Genomic DNA, 19,826 nt, shown 5'->3' with positions numbered 1-19,826 from the left:
GGAAGGAAGTAGTTTAGTTAAGGCCACCATAAAATAGGTTGGGAAAATTAAGGCACAATTATGTTCAACCAGTTGGACAAGTTTATCATGAACAACTACTATACTTACACGGAGATGCAGAAGACATGAATGCAGAGCCAAGAGAAGGTACTTGAGAAAGAGAAGTGTCCTCGTGTGTGGAAATTCACAGAGGATAGGGAACAGAAACAGACTGTGTAATTAAGTACAAAATTGCATAGGCCCAGGGTAGAGGCAACTTTTAGAACCTCTGGGCTAAGACTAGACAGTTTAATACCAGGACTGGATTCCTCACTCTTGCTCACCCATAGTCTGTGACAGAAGAGTCACCTGGAGGCCATGCATGGGAGAGGAAGGGGGCTGTAGGTCTGGGGGTCGTTTCTATAGATCCTAGACATATTTCTGCCACAGTGTCCTCTTCCCTCTGCCACCCATACCTGAAACAGAGGCTAAAACCTCTGTGAATGGAGAAATTTCAGATGGACTCCGCACTTCTATCCTTTCCACCCTACAGGTCCTGGGAGGCAGAGGGGAGCCAGGGCAGATCCCCCAGGAGCAAGAGGGGCTTATCAAATGCAAATTTTCATTTCTGACAAAGGAAGCTTGAAATTTGGGAGTGTAAGGAAGCCAATGAAGGTGAGAAGGGCAGAGGAAAAGCTGAATGGCTCTATCGGGATTTGGGATTAGAAGAAGGGGAGTGTGGCTAGCTGCAACTGTCATCATCACTATTGTCATGATTATTATCGTCATCCCTTAAATTTGTATCACATAAGAGTTTACAAAGAGCTTTCTATTCCTTGACTTTCACATCTCTGCAGGGTGGCAGGGCAGGGATTACTCTGATTTTGCTGAACTGCCCAAGAGCAGGCTGGATGGAAGGCAGGGTCAAGGCCCTAAGCTACATCTCCAGTCCCTCCTCAAGAGCCCACAGGGCCCAGGTCCTTTCGTTGGGGGAGTGGAATAGGGAAAAGAGCAACGCAGGGACACGGGCCCCACGGAGAAGGACGAATATAGCAAGAGATCTGGAAATGGCCAGAGGCTAACGCAGTTGCAGGGGGCAAAGTGGGGAGGTTGGAAAGGTGTGCTGATTCTGAAAACTCTTTCTCCTTCTGGGATAAGTCCCCGAGCCACCTGGAAGGTGTACGGATGCCCACCGGGCGGGCACTCCCCGCGCTTGCCGCGGAGGCAGAGGGTGACTTCGTGGCGACCCCGAGCATTTGCGGACGGCGGGGCTCGGAAAGTCAAGCTTCCCGGGGCGCCCCACAGAGGGTGGGAGCCAGGTGGCACCGCCCCTCCCGGACGCGCGTCGAGCGCCCTCTGTCACCCCACGCAGCCCTGCCCGGCGCCCAGGGAAGAGCGGGCCCGCCCAGGTGCGCCGGGGGTTGGGCCGGAGTCCGGAAGGTGTGCCGCCGCGTCCCGGCTCGTCCCCCTCTGCCTCTTCCCCGCGGAAAAGTGAAAGTGTCTGCCAGCCGAGGTCGCGCATTGGGGGGCGGGGCCGGCGCGGACCTGGGAGCGGGCGCCGGGTACACCAGGGGCCATGGATGGGCTCGGCCGCCGCCTCCGAGCCAGCCTGAGACTGAAGCGCGGCCGTGGGGGTTAGTGCCGGGCCGGGGCGCGCCGGGGCGAGGGCGCGGGCACAGCGGGGGGACCGCGGGCCAGGACAGGAGGTGACGGGGACGAGGGGCCGAGACAGGGCGGTGCGGAGGGTCGCGATCGATCGGGGAGCAGTCTGAGGGGCATTCCGGGAGTGCTGGGCAGGGGTCAGGTGAGCTGGAGAGAAAGGGCGCAGGCAGAGGTGGAAACGGGCTGGTGGGGAAGGGGTCGGAGGTCAGAGGAGAAGCCACGCCAGCAGGGGCAAAGGGGAGGTCGCCTGCCAAAGGAAACCGTTGTGGGGCCCCGGGGCCACGTGCCCTACCAGCCAGGAAGTTTGTGGGGCAACCGCAGGGTGCCTGTAGCTCCCGGGCCGCGGCGCCCGCCGGGGAGACACAGCCTCAGCCCCCGGCTGCCCGCCTCCCCGCCCCCGGACTCCACTTGTGGGAGCCCGCGACTTTGCCCCGCACACAGCCGCCGGCCACAGCACTGCCCTTCCCCTGCGACGTCACCCCCCCTCCCTCCCCCAGGGGCGGCGAGGAGCCCTGGAGAGTGTGGCCTCGAGCAGAGCTGGGTTAGAGCCTGCTCAGCTGCTTCCTTAGAGTGTGCGAACCCGACAAGACAAGCCTCCCTTATCCCTTGGTCCCCCATTACAGAAGGAAGAATGATTCCTCCTGTACAGGGTTGTAGGGATTAAATTAGAAGTCAATATTCGTTTCCTTTCTTCTCAGCAGGGACGCTGGGCTTTGGAAGGAAGGGAATTAGGAATTCATTCATTCTACAAATATTTATTGCTGCTTACCATTAACCAGTCCGATGGCTGAGCAGTCACAACCCTTAGATACTTTGTCCAGAGGTCCCACCTTCTGAGAAGAACGGAACCGATTGGAAAGTAAGCAGGGGTCATACCAAGACAGTCCACCCCTTCTAACATTGGCGGTCAAAAGATTGAGTGAGACCCCCTCTTACTCCAAGCCCGAGAGCTGGGGAGACCTGGGTGGGGGGAAAATCAGTGTTCCTTCTGCCATTACCCCTGTCCCCCACCCCTAGCCCTCACTGTTCTCCCTGAACACAGGTTTCCAGTATCTATCTGGTCATTCCACCTGTACTGAGGCGGAGAGGTCAGAGACCATGGGTGGGGACAGTTGCCTGGGAGCGTGCAGTGGCAGGAGCAGATGCAGGGTGGGGCTGGTGGCCTCTTTTCTCTGGAGAGCACTGGCTTGGTCTTTCCTGGTCTCCCTCGACCCTCAGAAGCCTGTGTGAATGGAAGGGATCTGCTCCCTGCAGCCCAGAGGAAACATTCTAGTTGTTCCCAAAACAGGGCTGATAACTGTGCCTGATGACAGTGAGGGACTGTAAGATGTGCAGCCAGTATTACATGTCCTGAGGTCTGGCACCTACCGGGCAGGAGAGTGTGCCTTCTTCATCTTCCATACTATCCTCCACCTTTCCCGGGAGTTCCCCCTCCCTCTTTTGCCCTTTTGGCCCCAAGGCAACTGTGTGGTAGGAGGATGTGTGTGTGTGTGTGTGTGTGCATGTGTGTGTGTGTGTATACACATGCATGGGTGTAAATCATCCTGGTGGGAGGGTTGGCAGTGGTGGTGGTCCTGGGTCAAGAGCAGCTGAGCTAGAAGAGGAGGGGCCAGCTTTCCAGATCAGGGTTCCAGAAAGTCCCTTCACCTATATTCCAGCTGGTTCTGGGACTTTTGTCAGAGGGCTGTGGGAGGTGCTTCCTGGTGGAGGAACAAGTGTAACCAGACTCCTGCCTTCCCTAGAAAGGGTGGCTCCCTCCTAAACGGAAAATTCAGGATAATAATTCCTTTCTAGGGCACTGGGGATTAAATGAGAAGACCCATATTAAACGTGTGTTTGATGGAGGTTTTCTCTTCTGTTGATAACCCTCTTTGAAAGGGGGAAGTCTTTTTTCTGGATTTCTTGGTCCGGAGACCCAAAGTCCAGTAACTTCTTTTGTTTGCGATTGTGAGTTTTGCTGCTCTCTTGGCTCTTCTGATAAAGCAGGAAGAAATGGGCTGAAAATGCAACCCAAAGGATTTAGGGAAAGAAATCATTTCCTGAGGTTCTGGAATGCCCAGGGAAAAGATTTTGCTTCTCAAGGTCTTTTGCAAACAGGAGGCATCCACATTTGTGGGATGTTTGGTGTGTACTGCATCCAGAAGGCAGGAGCATGAACATGAAAGTCTCATCATTCCCACCCGCAACAGATTCTGTTGTATTCCCCAAATAGTCCCTGAATTACTCTGTGCCTCAGTTTCCCCATCTGTATCAGGAGATGATTGTTTCTCAGATTGGTGGCGAGGATTGTGCAGCCAGTCTGTGCAGGTTGCAGATAAGGTGTGGTGACAGATCCGAGTGTTCCAGGTCACTGTTCTCACCATTGCAGTGAATGTAACATTCCTTTTTTTTTTTTTTTGGCTGCATTGGGTCTTTGTTGCTGCACGCAGGCTTTCTCTAGTTGCAGGCAAGCGAGCGGGGGCTACTCTTCATTGCAGAGTGCAGACTTCTCATTGCGGTGGCTTCTCTTGTTGCAGAGCACGGGCTCTAGGCACACGGGCTTCAGTAGTTGTGGTGCATGGGCTTAGTTGCTCCGTGGCATGTGGGATCTTCCCGGACCAGGGCTTGAACCCGTGTCCCCTGCATTGGCAGGCGGATTCTTAACCACTACGTCACCAGGGAAGTCCCTACAGGGATTGAAACATTCTTATTTCCTGTGATCCGCGATCTCCCCAGGAGTCATGGCTGAGCCACTGAGTACTGGCTTTAACTAGTCCACAGAAGCCAGGTCTGGAGCTATTAAGAGCAAGCAGCTGTGTCCCCTATTTCAGCACCACACTTTCTTCCAGAGGTCTATTAATTATTTGCAGGCCGTGGCAGACACTGGCACCAAACCCTTTTGCCTCCTGGCTCCTCTTAGGGGCAGCCTCCTGACAAAAGTCCTTCTCTCTTACCACGTGCATTTACACACTCAAGGGTTTGTGTGAGAATCCCAGGTGATTTACTGCTCTTCTGTCTCTCTTCCCCAGCCTCCAGACACAGCACCACTGGAGCCTCAGGGCCCAGCTGCTCTGCTCTTAGCTTGTGCAGAACTGTTGACCTGGACAAACCAGGAAAAAAGACTGAGCAGGAGTGGGGGTGGGGTGGAGATCACCCAGATGCTTTCCACTCCATTGAGTGCCCCTCAGGCTACTGATGCAACCACTCCCCTACTGTAGGCCAGGGAGACTGTCCTAAGTCAGTGCTTCCTACCTGGGAGGAGGGATTCTTTGCTGGAGCCCTGGAACAGGTGCCAGTGAGACAAGTTGCCTTAGGACATATTGCAGGGGATGAAAGATGCACCATTGTAGATCGTGCTGAGATATCAGGAACTCTCCAACCCAGAGATGGACTTTGCTCTTTATTTCACCACCAGGAGAGGACGCTTTTAGGTTCCTGTTGATATCCAGGAATTCCTCTTGCTAGAACAATTTCTCCACTTAGGTAATGAATGAGGTCAAGTCTATTGATTTTAATCAGGGGAGGCAGGGGCAGCCTTCCTGTGAGGAGTTTTTGGTCCCGTGCTCTTGCTTGCAGCCTTGAAGTCCTGGAAGTCCCAGAGTGCAGCAGGGGGCCGTCAGAGGTTATCTGCTGCCGTTGACCCAGTTAGGAAGTGAAAGGTTAGGAATCAGTTATGGAGATATAAGATCCCTGTCCTGAGGCTGGCAAGGTCTGTGCTCACAGTCTTGTGTTATCAGGCATTCTTCATTGTCAAGGGGTTGTAAATAAACCCATTGCACAACCTTCAGCCCAGAATTAAAAGCCCTTAGCCCAGAAGCAGCTGGGCTCTGGAGGTGTTTGCCTCTGACCTTTTCTCTCACCACACCCTGGGGCTCTTGGGAGGAGCTGAGGTCTGAGCTGCAGTGCCAGGATGCTGCCTCTGTCAGTGCGGGCGTTCTGCTGCCTTTCTGGGTCCTATCACACAGCCTTCTTGTTCAACCATTGGGTGCATAGGATGGAAACTGCTCTCCCCTATTTGGAAGACAGCACGTGGCTTGGCTTCATAGAGTTGTGGCTGGAGACTGAAACGGCAGCCGCTTTCTCAGGCTTTCTGTAGCCAGTCTGTTAGAGGAAAGGGAAGCACTCCATGCCTTACAGGCCCAAGAAGATGGAAAGACAAGTGGTAGGCGGGATACTCAGGCGCTTCCGCAACTGGCTGCCTCGACACGGAGCAGGTCTGGACTGGATTAGCTACTTCTTTTTTCTAGGGTGGCCCTCTTCGATGGGGCTGTTTCTTCCTTGAAGTACTTCTTTTTCTTCTTTCTTTTATATCTCATCCTCCCCCTGGTTCCCCATGTGACCAGGCCAGGAGGTTTCCCCTGTTGGTTTTTAGAGCCGGTCATGCCCTCTGCGGGGGTTGGTGTGGTCACAGCCACGTGGCCCTTGGTCTGTTCCTATTTCTTGAGTCCAAGTCAACTCGGGGCGTACCGTTTGACTTAGGCAGAGTTTCTGCTACCCTGGGGCCTCGGGCCTCCCAGGTGACCTCCCCAGTATATTTCCTTGGCTTCCGAATCAGTGCTTTCTTTCCTCCTCTTGGCCCCACCGGTGGTTCCAAATCTCCCAGGCAGGCACGGAAACTGCCCAGTTGGCTCTGATCCCATGCCGGGACCTGAGGTGCTGGGCAGGCTCCAGGGACCTCGGTGTCGGTATGACGGCCTAGAGGTGCCGAAGATGCTGGAGTCTCACATCCTCCACTCAGGGCCTGGATCAACGAGATACCAGCGGGCCCTGGTGTCTTGGTTTCAGGACCTCCCCAGGATAATCTGGGGGAAGTTGTAAAGGAACCAGAAAGGGCCCAGGAGCACTGTCTACCCAACTTTGCCGGAGGGCAGCACTTCTTTGAATACCTCCTCGTGGTTTCTCTCAAAAAAAAGCCTTCGGTGGATGATTATGAGCCCACAATCACCTACCAGTTCCCCAAGGTAAGGATTGAAGGAAGGGGCAATGGGGGACAGAGGATTCGGGTGTTTGAGAGGCGATGGGCGGGGGGTGCCCTCTCCCCACCCCCAGCCCCCCACCCTGCGGGGGCTCGTCTGGAGCTGCCCTGAGCTCCACTGCTCCTGTTTCCTTCAGGCCCAGCCCTGTTTTCTCTTATCACCCGCAGAATCTAGGTCTGGCCTCTGTAACGAACTGACCTAGGCTCCCTAGCTGGGAAACTAGGCTAGTTCTTCTGCTGTTTGGGGGACCTCCTAGTTCTTCCAAATTCTATGCTCAGCCACCCTTCTCTGTAGAGAAGCTTACCTTCTGCCAGAGGTCCTTGCAGGAATCCCCTCCCTGGGGTGGGTGAGAGGGAAAGGGTGGGGCAGGCACATAGCTGGTGGCCACAGCCCAAGCGTCAGGCTCCTTCTTGTCTGGTCCCGCAGCGGGTGAAGGGGTGGGGTTAGGGCATCTTTCTCACTAACCCTGACAGTGAGGCGACTGAGCTGGCCGCTTCGCTTCTCAGATGCGGTATCTCTCTGATGTGGTCCTCCCAGGAAGCCGGGAGGTCTCTGGGCCTTTCTGTATTCAGCGTGGTCCTGGCCCCCTTCCTGACTATGTAGATCCTTAGGATACTGAAGTCCAACTCAGGTTCATGTAGACTTGGCCCAGGAGGGGCTGTTTCAGCCTTGGGGTTCTTCCAGCCAGACCCAGAACGCAGTCTCTGTGCAGCGATGGGCACAGAGGCATGCTTTGAGTCCCACACCAGTGGAAAAGCTTATTCTCAGACTGCTGTAGAGCCTCCAAAGTAGCCCGCCAGCCCCCAAGCCCTCTCCACCTGCTCCTACCTCCACATCCACCTGTCTCTTTTCCTATTCCTTGTAGCGAGAGAACTTGCTTCGGGGACAACAGGAGGAGGAGGAGCGGCTTCTCGGAGCCATCCCCTTGTTTTGCTTCCCAGATGGGAACGAGTGGGCCCCACTCACTGAGTATCCCAGGTAATCGCTCGGCCCTGGGACGGGGGAATCTGGGATTGGAGGAGAAGGGCGAACCACGTGGTTCCTGCACCCCCCTCAGCTGGATTTCTCACCAGCTTCCTTCCTGATGGGGAGGGGCTGGAGTTGATTCATTTCTAAACATCTTGCCTGGGACACCCTGAGGCAAGAGAGCTCAGGTAACCAGGTTAAGCAGTCCCTTCTAACAGAACGGGGAGGTTCTTTCACTTGTCCTAGGAGCTAGTCACTGTGTTTTGACTGCCTCTGGCAGAAGATGGACTTAGAAGAAGTCCTTTGGCCTCTAAGGAGTCCCTTATATGGCAGAGCCCTTTACACCATGAGTCCTGGAATTTGACTGCCTGAGCTCAAGTTTTGGCTTTACCACTTATGAGTTGAATGACCTTGGATAAGAAACACTCCTTCAGAGTCTCAGTTCCTTTATTTTTAAAGTGGGAATAGTGATTGAACCTACCTCAAAGGGTTGTTTTGAGAACTAAATGTGCTGATACATTTAGAGCTTGACACCAATAAGCACTTCAAATACATTACTGATGTTATGATTACTCTCAGGATTAATCAGCAGCTCCCCTTTACCCTCCTTACCCGCCTCAGCCCTGCTCTGATGCTGACTGCCTTCCTGCTTTAGAATGTAGTGAGCAGGGACTTCCCTGGTGGTCCAGTGGTAAAGAATCCGCCTCACAATGAAGGGGACACGGGTTTGATCCCTGGTCAGGGAACTAAGATCCCACATGTCGCAGGGCAACTAAGCCCGAGACACAACTACTGAGCTCGCATGCCTCAACTAGAGCCCACGTGCTCTGGAACCTTCGCCCCACAACTACAGAGACCACTCACCCTGGAGCCTGCGTGCCACAGCTAGAGAGAGAAAACCCGAATGCCACAACTAGAGAGAAGCCCTCTCACCACAATGAAGAGCCTGCATGCCGCAACAAAGACCCGATGCAGCCAAAAATAAATATAAATAAATAAATAAATCATAAATAAATCTTAAGGAAAAAAAAGAACCTAGTGAGCAAGTGAAAACCAGGTTTTGTCTGCTCTTCCTCAGGGAGACCTTCTCGTTCGTTCTGACCAACGTGGATGGCAGCAGGAAGATTGGATACTGCAGGCGCCTCTTGGTTTGTGCAGCTCAGAACTGCCCCCTCCTCTCTGCATCCTGTTCTGCTCCACAGCTGGGTTTGCTCCAGCCTCAGTTGCAAAAGCCAAGGCTCCCTGGCAGAGGTGGTTGTAGAGAGAGCACAGCCCAGTACCTGCTGCCATGTTAGTGCCCTGTGCCACCTCACAAGAATGGGGACACACGTCCCTCCTCACCCACCCAGGGCACCTTTGCTGCCATGCTTTGGTCTCTACTCTCCCCAGCTCGGGGGGAGGCTTCATTCTAACCTGCTCCCTGCCCTCTCTATCCAGGCCTCGTTGACTTGGCCCCTGCCTCCCACAGCCTGGCCTGGGATTTGGACAACGAGGCTCAGTCCCTGGGCTCTCAAGTCACTTTCATAGCGCTCGCCTCCCTAGCTGTTTCCTCATCTCTACAACACACTTGCTCCTTCTTTGCTCACCCCTGATAGTGTTGGTGCCGATGCAGGCAGTGTTCGCCCTTGAGCCAACCAGCCCCCTCAAGGCCATTTTCTTTGGATTTCGGTGACCGTTCTGGCCTCCCTGCTGCCTCTCCCATGAGTGGGACCTCTGCACAGCCAGGTCTTTCTCCCTCCAGCCCACCATTCACCATGGATCCCCCAGCCCCAGCCACCAGCCCTGTGCCCCATCAGCCCCAGTTGCATAGAGGCCCTGGGGAGGCTGCAGCACTGAAGGAGCCTGTCCGTCCCTCCCTAGCCCGCCGGCCGTGGTCCTCGCCTCCCCAGGGTGTACTGCATCATCAGCTGCATTGGCTGCTTCGGCTTGTTCTCCAAGGTAGGGGTGGAACGGAATTCCTCGGAGCCTGTTGGGCCTGTTCAGCCTCCAGGTCCGCCTGGCTGCCTGCCCTGCCCGTGCTCCCTGTGCTCCTCCCCCACAGTCGGGGCCAGGCGAGGCACCCTGGGGAGATTCAGGCAGAGAGGTGATTGGGCTTGACTTGGCTTTAGGGAAAAGTAGGAACTGGAGCTAGAGGGCTGTCTCCCCTGCAGAAAGCCCACTGCTCCCCATCTAGTCAGGTAAGAATGCAGCTGGAGAGGGACATGGGTAGAGCTCCAGGTTAGGAATTGGGAGTTCCAGTTCCTCATCTGTCAAATGCATGTAATGATCCCTCACCTTCCTACCTCATGGGTTGGTGTGAGGCTCAGATGACATGATACGTGAAGAAGACAGAATACTAAACAGATATAAAGACAACTATACAGTGGGGCTTGGGGGACTCCCTCTGACTCCTTCCAGGGTAGAGGGGGAAGTTGAGGTCTCCAGGACTTCTGCTGGAGCTAATTTGAGTGCTAGTACACCTGAGTTGGGATCAGAGAGGAGTCCTTCAGAATGGATTTGGCATGTCTTAGTGGCCAGAAAAAGACATCAGTGTGCTCTGCCCCAGGCAGGCCCCTTGAAGGATGAAGGTAATATACTCCATCAGCCTTGGCTTGGGTGGATGGTTCATCTGTGCAGGGTTCTGTGGATGAAGGCCATCCCTGGACCTGGGGAGTCTCTGGTGGAAGTTGGAGGGCAGAGTGGCACCCAAGAGGCCCAGCTTCTAGTCTCCCACTCCATCTAGCACAAATGAACATGGTACCACCAGGGATGACGAGTTTACTCTAGAATGACTTCCTGGGGAAGGTAGCTCGTGCTGATGTTAGGAGAAGGAAGGAATACGGATCGGTAGAGAGAAGATGAAAAGAAGGCTAGGAGAAAAAGCAGGTCTTGTGCAGGAGATAAACAGCAGACTGGTTTCTGCCAGGGAGGAAAGAACCAGTTAAGGATTGGTGGGAGCAGCCTCACACATGAGATCTCAGCTACCAGCCTGGGAGCATCCCTTTGAGTCATGTTTCCCGTGGTCCTCTCCCGTACAGATCCTGGATGAAGTGGAAAAGAGGCATCAGATCTCCATGGCAGTCATCTACCCATTCATGCAGGGCCTCCGAGAGGCAGCCTTCCCTGCTCCTGGGAAGACCGTCACCCTCAAGAGCTTCATCCCCGACTCAGGCACTGAGGTGGGTGAGCAAAATGGACAAGACCCTCCCTGACTGGAGGGGGCGTGTTCCTGTGGCACCTCTCGTCACGGTGCTCCCATTCACCAGGTTAACATGCCGAGAAACTGAGCCAGGCAGGCACTGGGGCTTGGCTCGAATTATTGGCGGCAGAGCTGAAAGTCAAACCCCAATTTTCTGATCCTCCCAACCTGATGCTCACAAGGACCTAGTTACTGTTTTAGCCACCAAGACTTTTATTTATAATAAATAAACCGTGTAAGCTGAGGCTCCTGGTACTAGAACGGCCTTTGCCCCCAGCCGCCAGACTGCCACTTTTCCCCATTACCTCACTTACCTTCCTGTGTCTGTCCTGTATCTCTACCTTATGGCCTCCACCTGTCTTTTTCTTATCACACATCCCCACCCCTGAGTCCCCACCCATGCCACAGTGGGGATGCTATTGTTTTAAGACACTAAGCAGACAAAGCAGCAAGTAGAACATTGTTTTAAGAATTCCAGTCCTGACCCCTGGTACTCTGGATAATCTGTGTGTCCTCTGCTTCCCCATATCAGAATAAGGGGAGGGGCTAGGCTTGTTCACTTATTCAAAAAATAAGTGTGGCAGGCTAGCTATGCGCCAAGTTATACTATTTTCCGGCTACAAAGCGGTAAATAAAATGAATGTGGTCCCTGACTTCATGGAGCTAAAAGTCTAAAGACTTAAATAAGTAAGCACACACATAAATAATTAAAAATTGTATGATTGTGATGAAAAGAAAACAGGATGCTACATGGGAAAATGAAGAGAAACACAGGTTGACACCTTGCATTAGGTGGCCAGTGAAGGCCTCTGAGACATAAAGAGGATAAGAATGAAGAGAGAAAATATTGTAAATCAACTATACTTCAATAAAAAACTAATAAGGTAATTTTTTTAAAAAAGAGTGAAAGGCAACCCAGGGGAGGGAAGAACCTCCGGCAGGAAAGAGCACGACATGCTCAAGGAACGGGAAGGAGTTGATGTGGGGAAGCGAGGTGAGGCGGGTGGTGAGAGAGGCGGGCCTTGTGGGCCACGCAGGGGATTACATCAGTGTCATCCTCAGAGCGTAGGGAAACCATGGGTGGGTTTTTAGCAGTGGGGAGGCACGGTCAGATGTACTCCTTTGGGGAAGATAGGGTGGAGGCTGGTAGAGACCCAGCTTTCTGGGGTTTGTGTGACTTTTCAGTGTGGTGACTCCCCCTCTCTCTGGTTTCCCCACAGTTCATTTCACTGACGCGGCCCCTGGACTCCCACCTAGAGCACGTGGATTTTAGTTCTCTGTTGCGCTGTCTCAGTTTTGAGCAGATTCTTCAGATCTTTGCCTCTGCAGTGCTGGAGAGAAGAATCATCTTCCTGGCAGAAGGTCTCAGGTTGGTCCAGCCACCGAGCGGGGTCACCCGAACTGACTGGCATCCCTGGGTTCCAAGGAATAGACCGGAGGGTTCTCGAAGGAAATCAGGCTGTAGGACCTGTGTGCTCCCCACCCTCCTGCCACCCTGCCTTGATCTGCACTAAGCCTAGAAAATAGCTGTTGTAATTCCCTGTTTCTGCCTCCAAACTTGATTACTGCCTAAGCCTGAAGGAGGTTTGTGATTTAGCTCTGAGAAGTACATGAAGTATTCCCGTGACAGCCCAGGAGGAGACCAGTTAGGGTGGATGCAGACACGATTCTGCTCTTGAAAGGACGAGGGAGGACAGGGCAGGAAGTCATAGAGTGGTATGGAGGTTAAGCACACTATCCTTAGTGGCAAACACATGTCATTTGTCCGTTTATTCACTCATTCAACAAACACTTATTGTGTGTCAACTGTTTACCAGATGCCAAGCATCAGGAAGATACAGACAAATAAGACATGGTCCTAGACCTTAAGGGAATGTAGAATTATCCCCATTTGAAAGCACAGGTATTGAAATCAGCAGGACAACGTTCAAGTTCTTTTCTTCTACCTTTAGCTACATGGAGTTCCTTAGGTTAGGATCTTAACTTCTTGAAGTCATGATCTCCTTATCTGTAAAATGGAGATCTGTAGCTACTTCATAAGGGTGTGGTAAGGATTAAATGAAGTAATGCACATTAGGTAACTAGCACTCTGCCAGGCACACACTGGTAAGTGCTAGTTGTTTTTCTTAATAATAAGTTCATAGTTGAGTATATCCCTGTGTATAGTTGAAGCAGAATAATATCATGTCTTGGTCTCTACGTCTTAGGGGCTTCAAGTCTGAGAAAGACATGGGGAGATGTGTGATAGAATAGAGAAGGGGGAAAAATCGTAAGACAGTAGAAGGTTGACCGATTTATGTCTTGGGATGGAGAAAGCTGCTTATATTGGGCTGACAACCCTGGTTTTATCTTTTAGGGAAGAAGAAGAAAAGGATATTAGGGACCCAAATGTTAGGCCAGAGGGCCAGGTGAATGTCATGGGTTTTAGAGGAAAGGAAGCTTGGGCAGCCAATGGGGGTCTGTGGGTTGAAAATTCTGCAAAAATCAGTGATAACCAAAAAGGCACCAGTTGTAGGCCAATCCTTGTGGGAAGTGGTGTAATCTTTTGCTTTGGAAGTAGCTCTTCCACTCTCGGCCCTGTAGGGAACTGAGAAGTTTCTGTCACAGCTGGAGCTGGGATTCTGGCCTTTTCCCTCTAAGATCAGTGTTTAGGAAGTGAAGGGGACTCTGGCCTGGACATGGGCAAAGGCTGGCAAGACTCATCTCTCAGGCGTTAACTTTCTTCAGGGAGACTCCACCACTCCCCACTTCCTTCCTACACTGAGTGTTTCAGATCTCTGCAGCTCAGGCAGGAAGGGGACTTCCAGTCAGCCTAAGCCTTGGCGAGACTCTCAGAGACTCCATCTTTCTAACTCAGGAAGCGCTAGCTCCATACCAAGAGCTGAAACAAGGTTTCTGCCTCTGTGTTTTGATTGGCTTTGGCTTTGGGGTAATTTGGAGAAATGAAGAGCCATGAAAGTTAGTGAATAGAGAAGACAGAAAGGGGGGTTGTGTGTGTGTGTTGGAGGGGCAAAGGGGGGGGGACTGGGGGGAGCTGGGCCCGAGTTGTGACTTAGGCAATAATTACACAGGGAATGCTTCGTTGGGAAGAGTGGAGGAGCCACTTCTGTGGGACTTTCCGGGTAGGAATTGCTGGTCAGAGGTTCCTGGAATCCAGGAATTTCCCAAGCAAACTCAGGCACCAACCTGGTAACTTGAAATAACCACGAGTGGTCAGAGGGAGCTGTGAGAGTTAAAGACTCAGGATGAGACACAAGGAGGAAATAGGCTTGATCTCTCTGCTGCACCCCAATGTTTACACGTTTGTCTCCTTAACTACACTGAGTTCCTTAAAAGCAGAGCCAGTCTTATGCTTCCTGGTATCTACATCCTTAGCACAGTGGTAAGCGCAGAGAAGGGACTCGAACAATGAAGCCATTTCTTCTTCCCTCCCCTCTTTAGAGTCACTCCCCCAGCCCACCCCCCACCCCCCACCCTGGAAGTGAGTTGAGAAGACTAACAGGGAAAAGAAGGATCAAAGAGAGGCCCCATCCTTGATGAGAGGAGTCTCAGCCTCTCCCAGTTTCTGTACCTTTCCTCCCAGCTACAAGTAGGCACAAGCTCTGTGACCGGCATGGCTCCCAGACTTGCTTTTACAGGCAGCCTGAGCAGCTGCTGTCAGTGGTGGGCTGTAGGGGTGGGTCCATGGGGGTGGAGGTGCAGGGAGGCCCCTCTGACTCTCACTCTCTGTGCCCTGTCCCCAGCACACTGTCTCAGTGCATCCATGCTGCTGCGGCGCTGCTCTACCCCTTCAGCTGGGCCCACACCTACATCCCTGTTGTCCCCGAGAGCCTTCTGGCCACTGTCTGCTGCCCCACTCCCTTCATGGTTGGAGTCCAAATGCGCTTTCGGCAGGAGGTTATGGAGAGCCCCATGGAAGAGGTATGACGCCGCAAGAAGAGGGCATGGTTTGGAGCCAGGCAGACCTGGATCCGGATCCCAGCTCTGCTACTAACAGCTGGGTGATTTTGCCGCAAGTTGTTTCACCTCTTTAAGCCTGAGCTTCCTCATCTGTAATATCGGAATGACAATGTTCAGTTCCTAGGGATCCTAGGGGGAAAAGAATCTGCATAAAGTACCTAGCCTGGTGCCTGACATATAGCTGATACTCAATAAGTGTCTGCTCCCTCCTCCTGAATGATTTCCCTGGGCTTAAGGGGCAGCACGTGGCTTATTCAGGGCTCACCCGACTGTCCTAGGCTAGCTAGTCCTAGTGAGCAGGGCCCACCCAGGTGTCCCATTTTTCTTCTGAATGGACGAGCACAGCTGGTCTATACAACAGCTGGTCTATACAACACACACCCCACTGGGGGCTGTTCACAGTGCTTGGAAGTGAACTGACATAGCCTTCCTGCAAACAATGAGTCTTGAAAATGCAGATTTTTTTTTTTTGTAGCAAGGGTCATCTTTCTGATTAGCTCAGAGCTCAGTTGGCTAATGAGGATATAGGTCCAAATCCCCTTTGTTCTCTGTCACCTTCTTATTTCTTGGCAGTGCCTCCAGATACACCAGAAAGCTCAGTGGTGGAAATAGGCATTAATAACATAAATCTATCTCCAGTGTTGGAAGAACAACTCAAAACATGTGCTTTGCTTGAGTTGTCAATAGGAACTTTCAAGAGATATCACGTGATTATAATTTCAAGCCAGAAGAGCTGCTTAGGTTTGTCTGCACGGGCTAACCACTGACTCCCTCTGTGTAGACAAAGGGCCTACCAAGGGGAGAGGCAGGGCCTAGAAGTAAGCTATTGAAGGCGTGCAACCCACCCTAGTGGGAGGACTTCCTCCATTTACATAAGAAGTATCTGAGGTCCAGAGAACTCAACTGAGTTATCTGAAGCCACACAGGCAAGGATGGAATCTAGCACAGATAGAACCAAAGCCTTTCTTCCACAGAGTGCTGCTGGGAGGTAAAGAAGCAGGCTCTGTTTCCCTTCCTTGCTTTGCTGGCCGGCTCAACCCTCCTCAGGACTGCTGAGTACACATGCCCTTTGAGCCAGTATTTGCCTTGTGACTAACTGGGACAGAGTATCAGCCCCGTGTTTGGCGATGACTTAAAATGCCCCATACCCAGAAGTTATGAAACTTCCTGATGCTACAGCTCCGTCTCCTCGGAAGCTGTGGCTCTTCCTCCACTGGCCCGGCGGGAAGACACCCGAAGGCTACTCAGACTCCAGCTCCTGCTAAGAGCCTTGGCCTATTTTATTCCTCTGCAGCTGCTCCGTGAAATGGGCAGGGGGTGAGGAAGGGAGAGGGCTAGGGGCCAGGGAAGGGGAGGGGGATTCCCTGACTCCCCACGTCCGCTCTCTGGAAGGGATCGCTTGACAGACAGTCTTTCCAAGTACTGGAGAGACTTCCGGGAACTTCACAAAATATTTCTTCACACACTCTTACCTCCCAGCCCCTGAAGTAAACAGGCTGCCCTGAGTGAAGGCATCTGAGCCTATGTATACGAGTGGTTTCAGGCCTGAACTAGTTCAACTTTTCTCCCTTGACGATGGATAATTACAGTGCTTGCTCTGTCTCTTGGCACACTTCCCAGTTCCTCTCTTTCTTTTTATTTGGGAGAAGGGAGCATGCAGGGATCACTCACCCACCTGTCGAGACCAAGGGTCACAAACTGAAAAGAGGGACCCAGCAGGCTTTGGGGGATTATGACAAACTGTTGAGCACAGGCCTTGACTAAAGGGGGCAGCTGTAACTCAGTTCCATCTGTATGTGGATCAGTGTTAGAGCTCCTGAGTTTTCAGGAGAAGCCCCAAATCTAAATTTTATGTGAAATTTTCCAATTTAAATATTGGAACCTAGTTCAATTATTTAAAAATTCTCTGAGGCAAAAAGAAACAGATCTGTAGGTTGGAATCCAACCAGCAGGATGCCTATTTGTCATCTCTAGTCTGGACTGAAGGCCTCTCAGGCAGTGATGGAGCTGATGCTAGAGCTCAGGTCTCGCAAGTTCCAGCCCTGTGCTTGTCCTACCTGCAGCCTATAGACACAGGTTACTGCCTTTCCTTCCCTCTTCCTGTTGACCCTGGGCTCATTTCCTCCTCTTGCTGTTTCCTGCTGGAAGGCCCAAAGCTCTGTGGGAGTTTTAAAAATGGAACTCCAGGCAATTGTACATAAAGTTGTTGTAAGCGTTAAAAAAATCAAAAGATGTCCATCCCTGTCCTAAAGATGACCAGAGGGAAGGGAGTTGAAGGAGAGTTGTAGGGAGAAAGATGCGGTCCCAAGGACAGCACAGCCTAGGCTTGGAAACTGTTGTTTGTTAGCAGTATCACCTCAGGCAGCTTAGCTTCTTCGGGTCTGTTTCCTCATCTGCAAAACAGGCACAGTACCTGCTGCTACAGGAGCATTGGGAAGATTAAATGAGATAAAATGTGCAAAGCACCATGTGTGCCATGTACTAAATGTTGCCTATATAGAAGCCATTAGCATGATCAATGTTTTATTAAGGGAGTGACTGGCTATGATTTACCCATATTGTATATCCCATCTTCCTTAGCTCTCTCCTGTTTCCTGCTTCCTACACCCTCATACCCTTTCCCCAGGAAAGAGGGGGTGGTGAGAAAGGAGAGTATCAGACAGGAAATGAGAATTGAAGGTGCTGATTTTATTGCTACTTGGGCTGAAAGTTACAACCACAGGCAGAAATGGAGAAAGGGGAAGAGATCAAGGTGTTCTGTGTTTTTTTCAGGTCCTGTTGGTGAATCTTTGTGAAGGAACCTTCTTAATGTCAGTAAGTGTCTGGGTTCAGATCCCCTGCAGACCCACCACCAATTCAATTGCTCTAGTCTCATTGATGTTCCACTTACTTTAACAAACTTTAAGTACTTTTGTTGAGTGAGAATCCATGCTAACAAGATCTCTCCTCTCTCAAGGAGCCCATGACAAAGACAGATGACTTCACAAGGCAGTCGGTGTTAGTGCCTTTAGGGCAAGGATATAAACCAAGTACCAGAGGGACAGAGAAACTTGCTAGTGTTTAGAGTCAAAGCTTCTGTTGCTTCTCTTCTATGTGGCCAGTTATCTACGGGGGGGTAGAGTGGGGTGTAGAATTCATCCCCACCTCACACTCTCTGCCAACACTTCACTCCACACCTCCTCCCTGACTGCTTAACCTCTGAGCTGCCTCTGTCGTCTCCTAGGTTGGTGATGAAAAAGACATCCTACCACCCAAGCTTCAGGAGGACATCTTAGAATCTCTTGGTCAGGGGATCAAGGGGTCACAGAGTAAGTCCTAGGTTCCTCTTATTTTGGCTTTCTTCTAAGAGCTTGAGGGCATGATTCCCAATAATTCCCTTCCAGAACTAAAACAAATTCACTCAGCAGTCCTGGGCTAGTCCCAGAGGCCTTGATTCTAGGGCGAGTATGAGATTTTATTCTTCCTAAGCAATGGTGAACCCATATCTAGTCTCCCATTTTAATCAGTCAATCAGTAGTCATGAACCCTACCTCACCCCTTCTCTAAGAGCTTTCAGCTTGCAGTGAAAGCCACTGGAGGTAAGAGTGGGTAGTTTCATCCTTCCACTATCCTGAGATGGTCTCTGTTCCCTGCAGCTTCTGAACAAATCAATGAGCATGTTTCAGGCCCTTTTGTGCAGTTCTTTGTCAAGACTGTGGGCCACTATGCTTCCTACATCAAGCGGGAAGCAAATGGGCAAAGCCACTTCCAAGAACGGGCCTTCTATAAGGCTCTGACCTCCAAGGCCAACCGCCGATTTGTGAAGAAGTTTGTGAAGACACAGCTCTTTTCCCTTTTCATCCAGGAAGCTGAGAAGAGCAAGAACCCTCCTGCAGGTATACAGTGACAGGCCCCTATCAATCCAAGCCCAGAGGGTCACTGCCTCCAAGTCAGGTGTGGCCCTACGATGAAGAGAAGGGGAGGAAAGAGCATTTCTCTCTAGAGGCCCACAAAAATAGCTGTAATCTTACCAAGTGGGGCTGGAAGGAAAGAACCTGAAGCCTAAGAAAATGCCTCCTGAGCTGATACTTTGCAGAAGTTGCTCTGTTCATCAGCCAGCAGGAGGCCGTATGCTCTGTTTTAGTCTGGAGCTAATTCCTACTAATTATTATTTTGTTTTAGGCCCCCTCGGGGGCCAAATCAAATACCTGTACCTCCAAAGGCCTGTGAGGGCTTGGGCATCCTGGCAGGAATGTGGGTGTAGTCAGGGAGCGTGGGCAGCAGAGAGGATATTCCTGACCCTCACTCCGGAGTTCATCTTAAGTCTGCCTGGCCAGATTAGATGTCTCTAACACATGTATCTGAACCCACAGGCTATTTCCAACAGAAAATACTTGAATACGAGGAACGGAAGAAACAGAAGAAACCAAAGGAAAAGACTTTGAAATAAGAGCTGTGGTGAACAGAAGTGACTAGACCTATAGGCCAGTTGTGGACTTTGGCCCCTGCCAGCATGGTAGGATGTGAAGCTCTCAGCCCCCAGAATCCACAGCCTTCTTCCGAGTCCTGGTAACCAGGTCTTGCTTCAAGTTGGTGTCTTGAGTTTGGGATCCCTAGAATCAGCTTTCTCAAGACTTTGGAAGGCTCTGACCTCTGTGCTCACAGAGCTGGGCACAAAGCTGCCTTTCCTGCAGAGGTGACACCGGGCAGGAAACAGTGGTAGAGGTGTTGTAGAGTTAGACGTTGCTGTAACTGCCCTCTCCCAGGAACCTCTCTTACAAAATCCTCAACAGAGAAAGCAGTTGTGGCCCAAAGGCTCAGTTTCTCCACATAAAAGAAGAGGTCTGTGGACATGTGAGGATAAGAATAAAGACGAAAATCTTCTTGTTCTTTGAATGCGTATCTCTGGCTTCCACTATGGAGAGAGAACCAGGAAAACAAGGCAATAGAAGTGAGAATAAACTGTGCTAGAAGTAGAGGACCTGGCAATAGTGCCCAGAACTCTGGGACTGTGTTTGGAGTGGTAGAATTACAGGGGTCAGCAGAGCCTTCTAATAGGAAGGGTGAGGGATACTGGTAAAAGCAGCAACAGCACTGGGGACAAGGCAGCAGTTCTTGGTTCTAGTTCGGTGTGCTTTCCAGAATCC

General features: G+C 51.7%; 2 protein-coding genes across 2 annotated transcripts in view; one reads left to right on the top strand and one right to left on the bottom strand.

Annotated features, from left to right (window-relative positions):
• The window catches only part of CHI3L2 (chitinase 3 like 2), a 41,868-nt gene extending 40,367 nt beyond the window's left edge, over positions 1-1,501 (bottom strand). Inside the window, 1 exon segment of the mRNA XM_068537560.1 lies at positions 1,173-1,501. Within this exon segment, the coding sequence (XP_068393661.1) occupies positions 1,173-1,501 (329 nt within the window).
• Positions 1,502-1,539: 38 nt separating this feature from the next.
• DENND2D (DENN domain containing 2D) lies at positions 1,540-19,547 on the top strand. Its single transcript, XM_068538124.1, has 12 exons — positions 1,540-1,613; positions 6,406-6,581; positions 7,462-7,574; positions 8,641-8,710; positions 9,423-9,500; positions 10,580-10,720; positions 11,961-12,109; positions 14,484-14,661; positions 17,473-17,514; positions 17,924-18,008; positions 18,336-18,575; positions 19,053-19,547. Exons 1-12 carry the CDS (start codon positions 1,556-1,558, stop codon positions 19,127-19,129), a joined length of 1,407 nt encoding a protein of 468 aa, XP_068394225.1. The 5' UTR covers positions 1,540-1,555; the 3' UTR covers positions 19,130-19,547.
• The last annotated feature ends 279 nt before the right edge of the window (positions 19,548-19,826 follow it).

This window comes from Eschrichtius robustus, chromosome 3 (genome assembly GCF_028021215.1).
Source record: "Eschrichtius robustus isolate mEscRob2 chromosome 3, mEscRob2.pri, whole genome shotgun sequence".
NCBI lineage: Eukaryota > Metazoa > Chordata > Mammalia > Artiodactyla > Eschrichtiidae > Eschrichtius > Eschrichtius robustus.
This window is presented reverse-complemented; position numbering and strand designations above follow the sequence as displayed.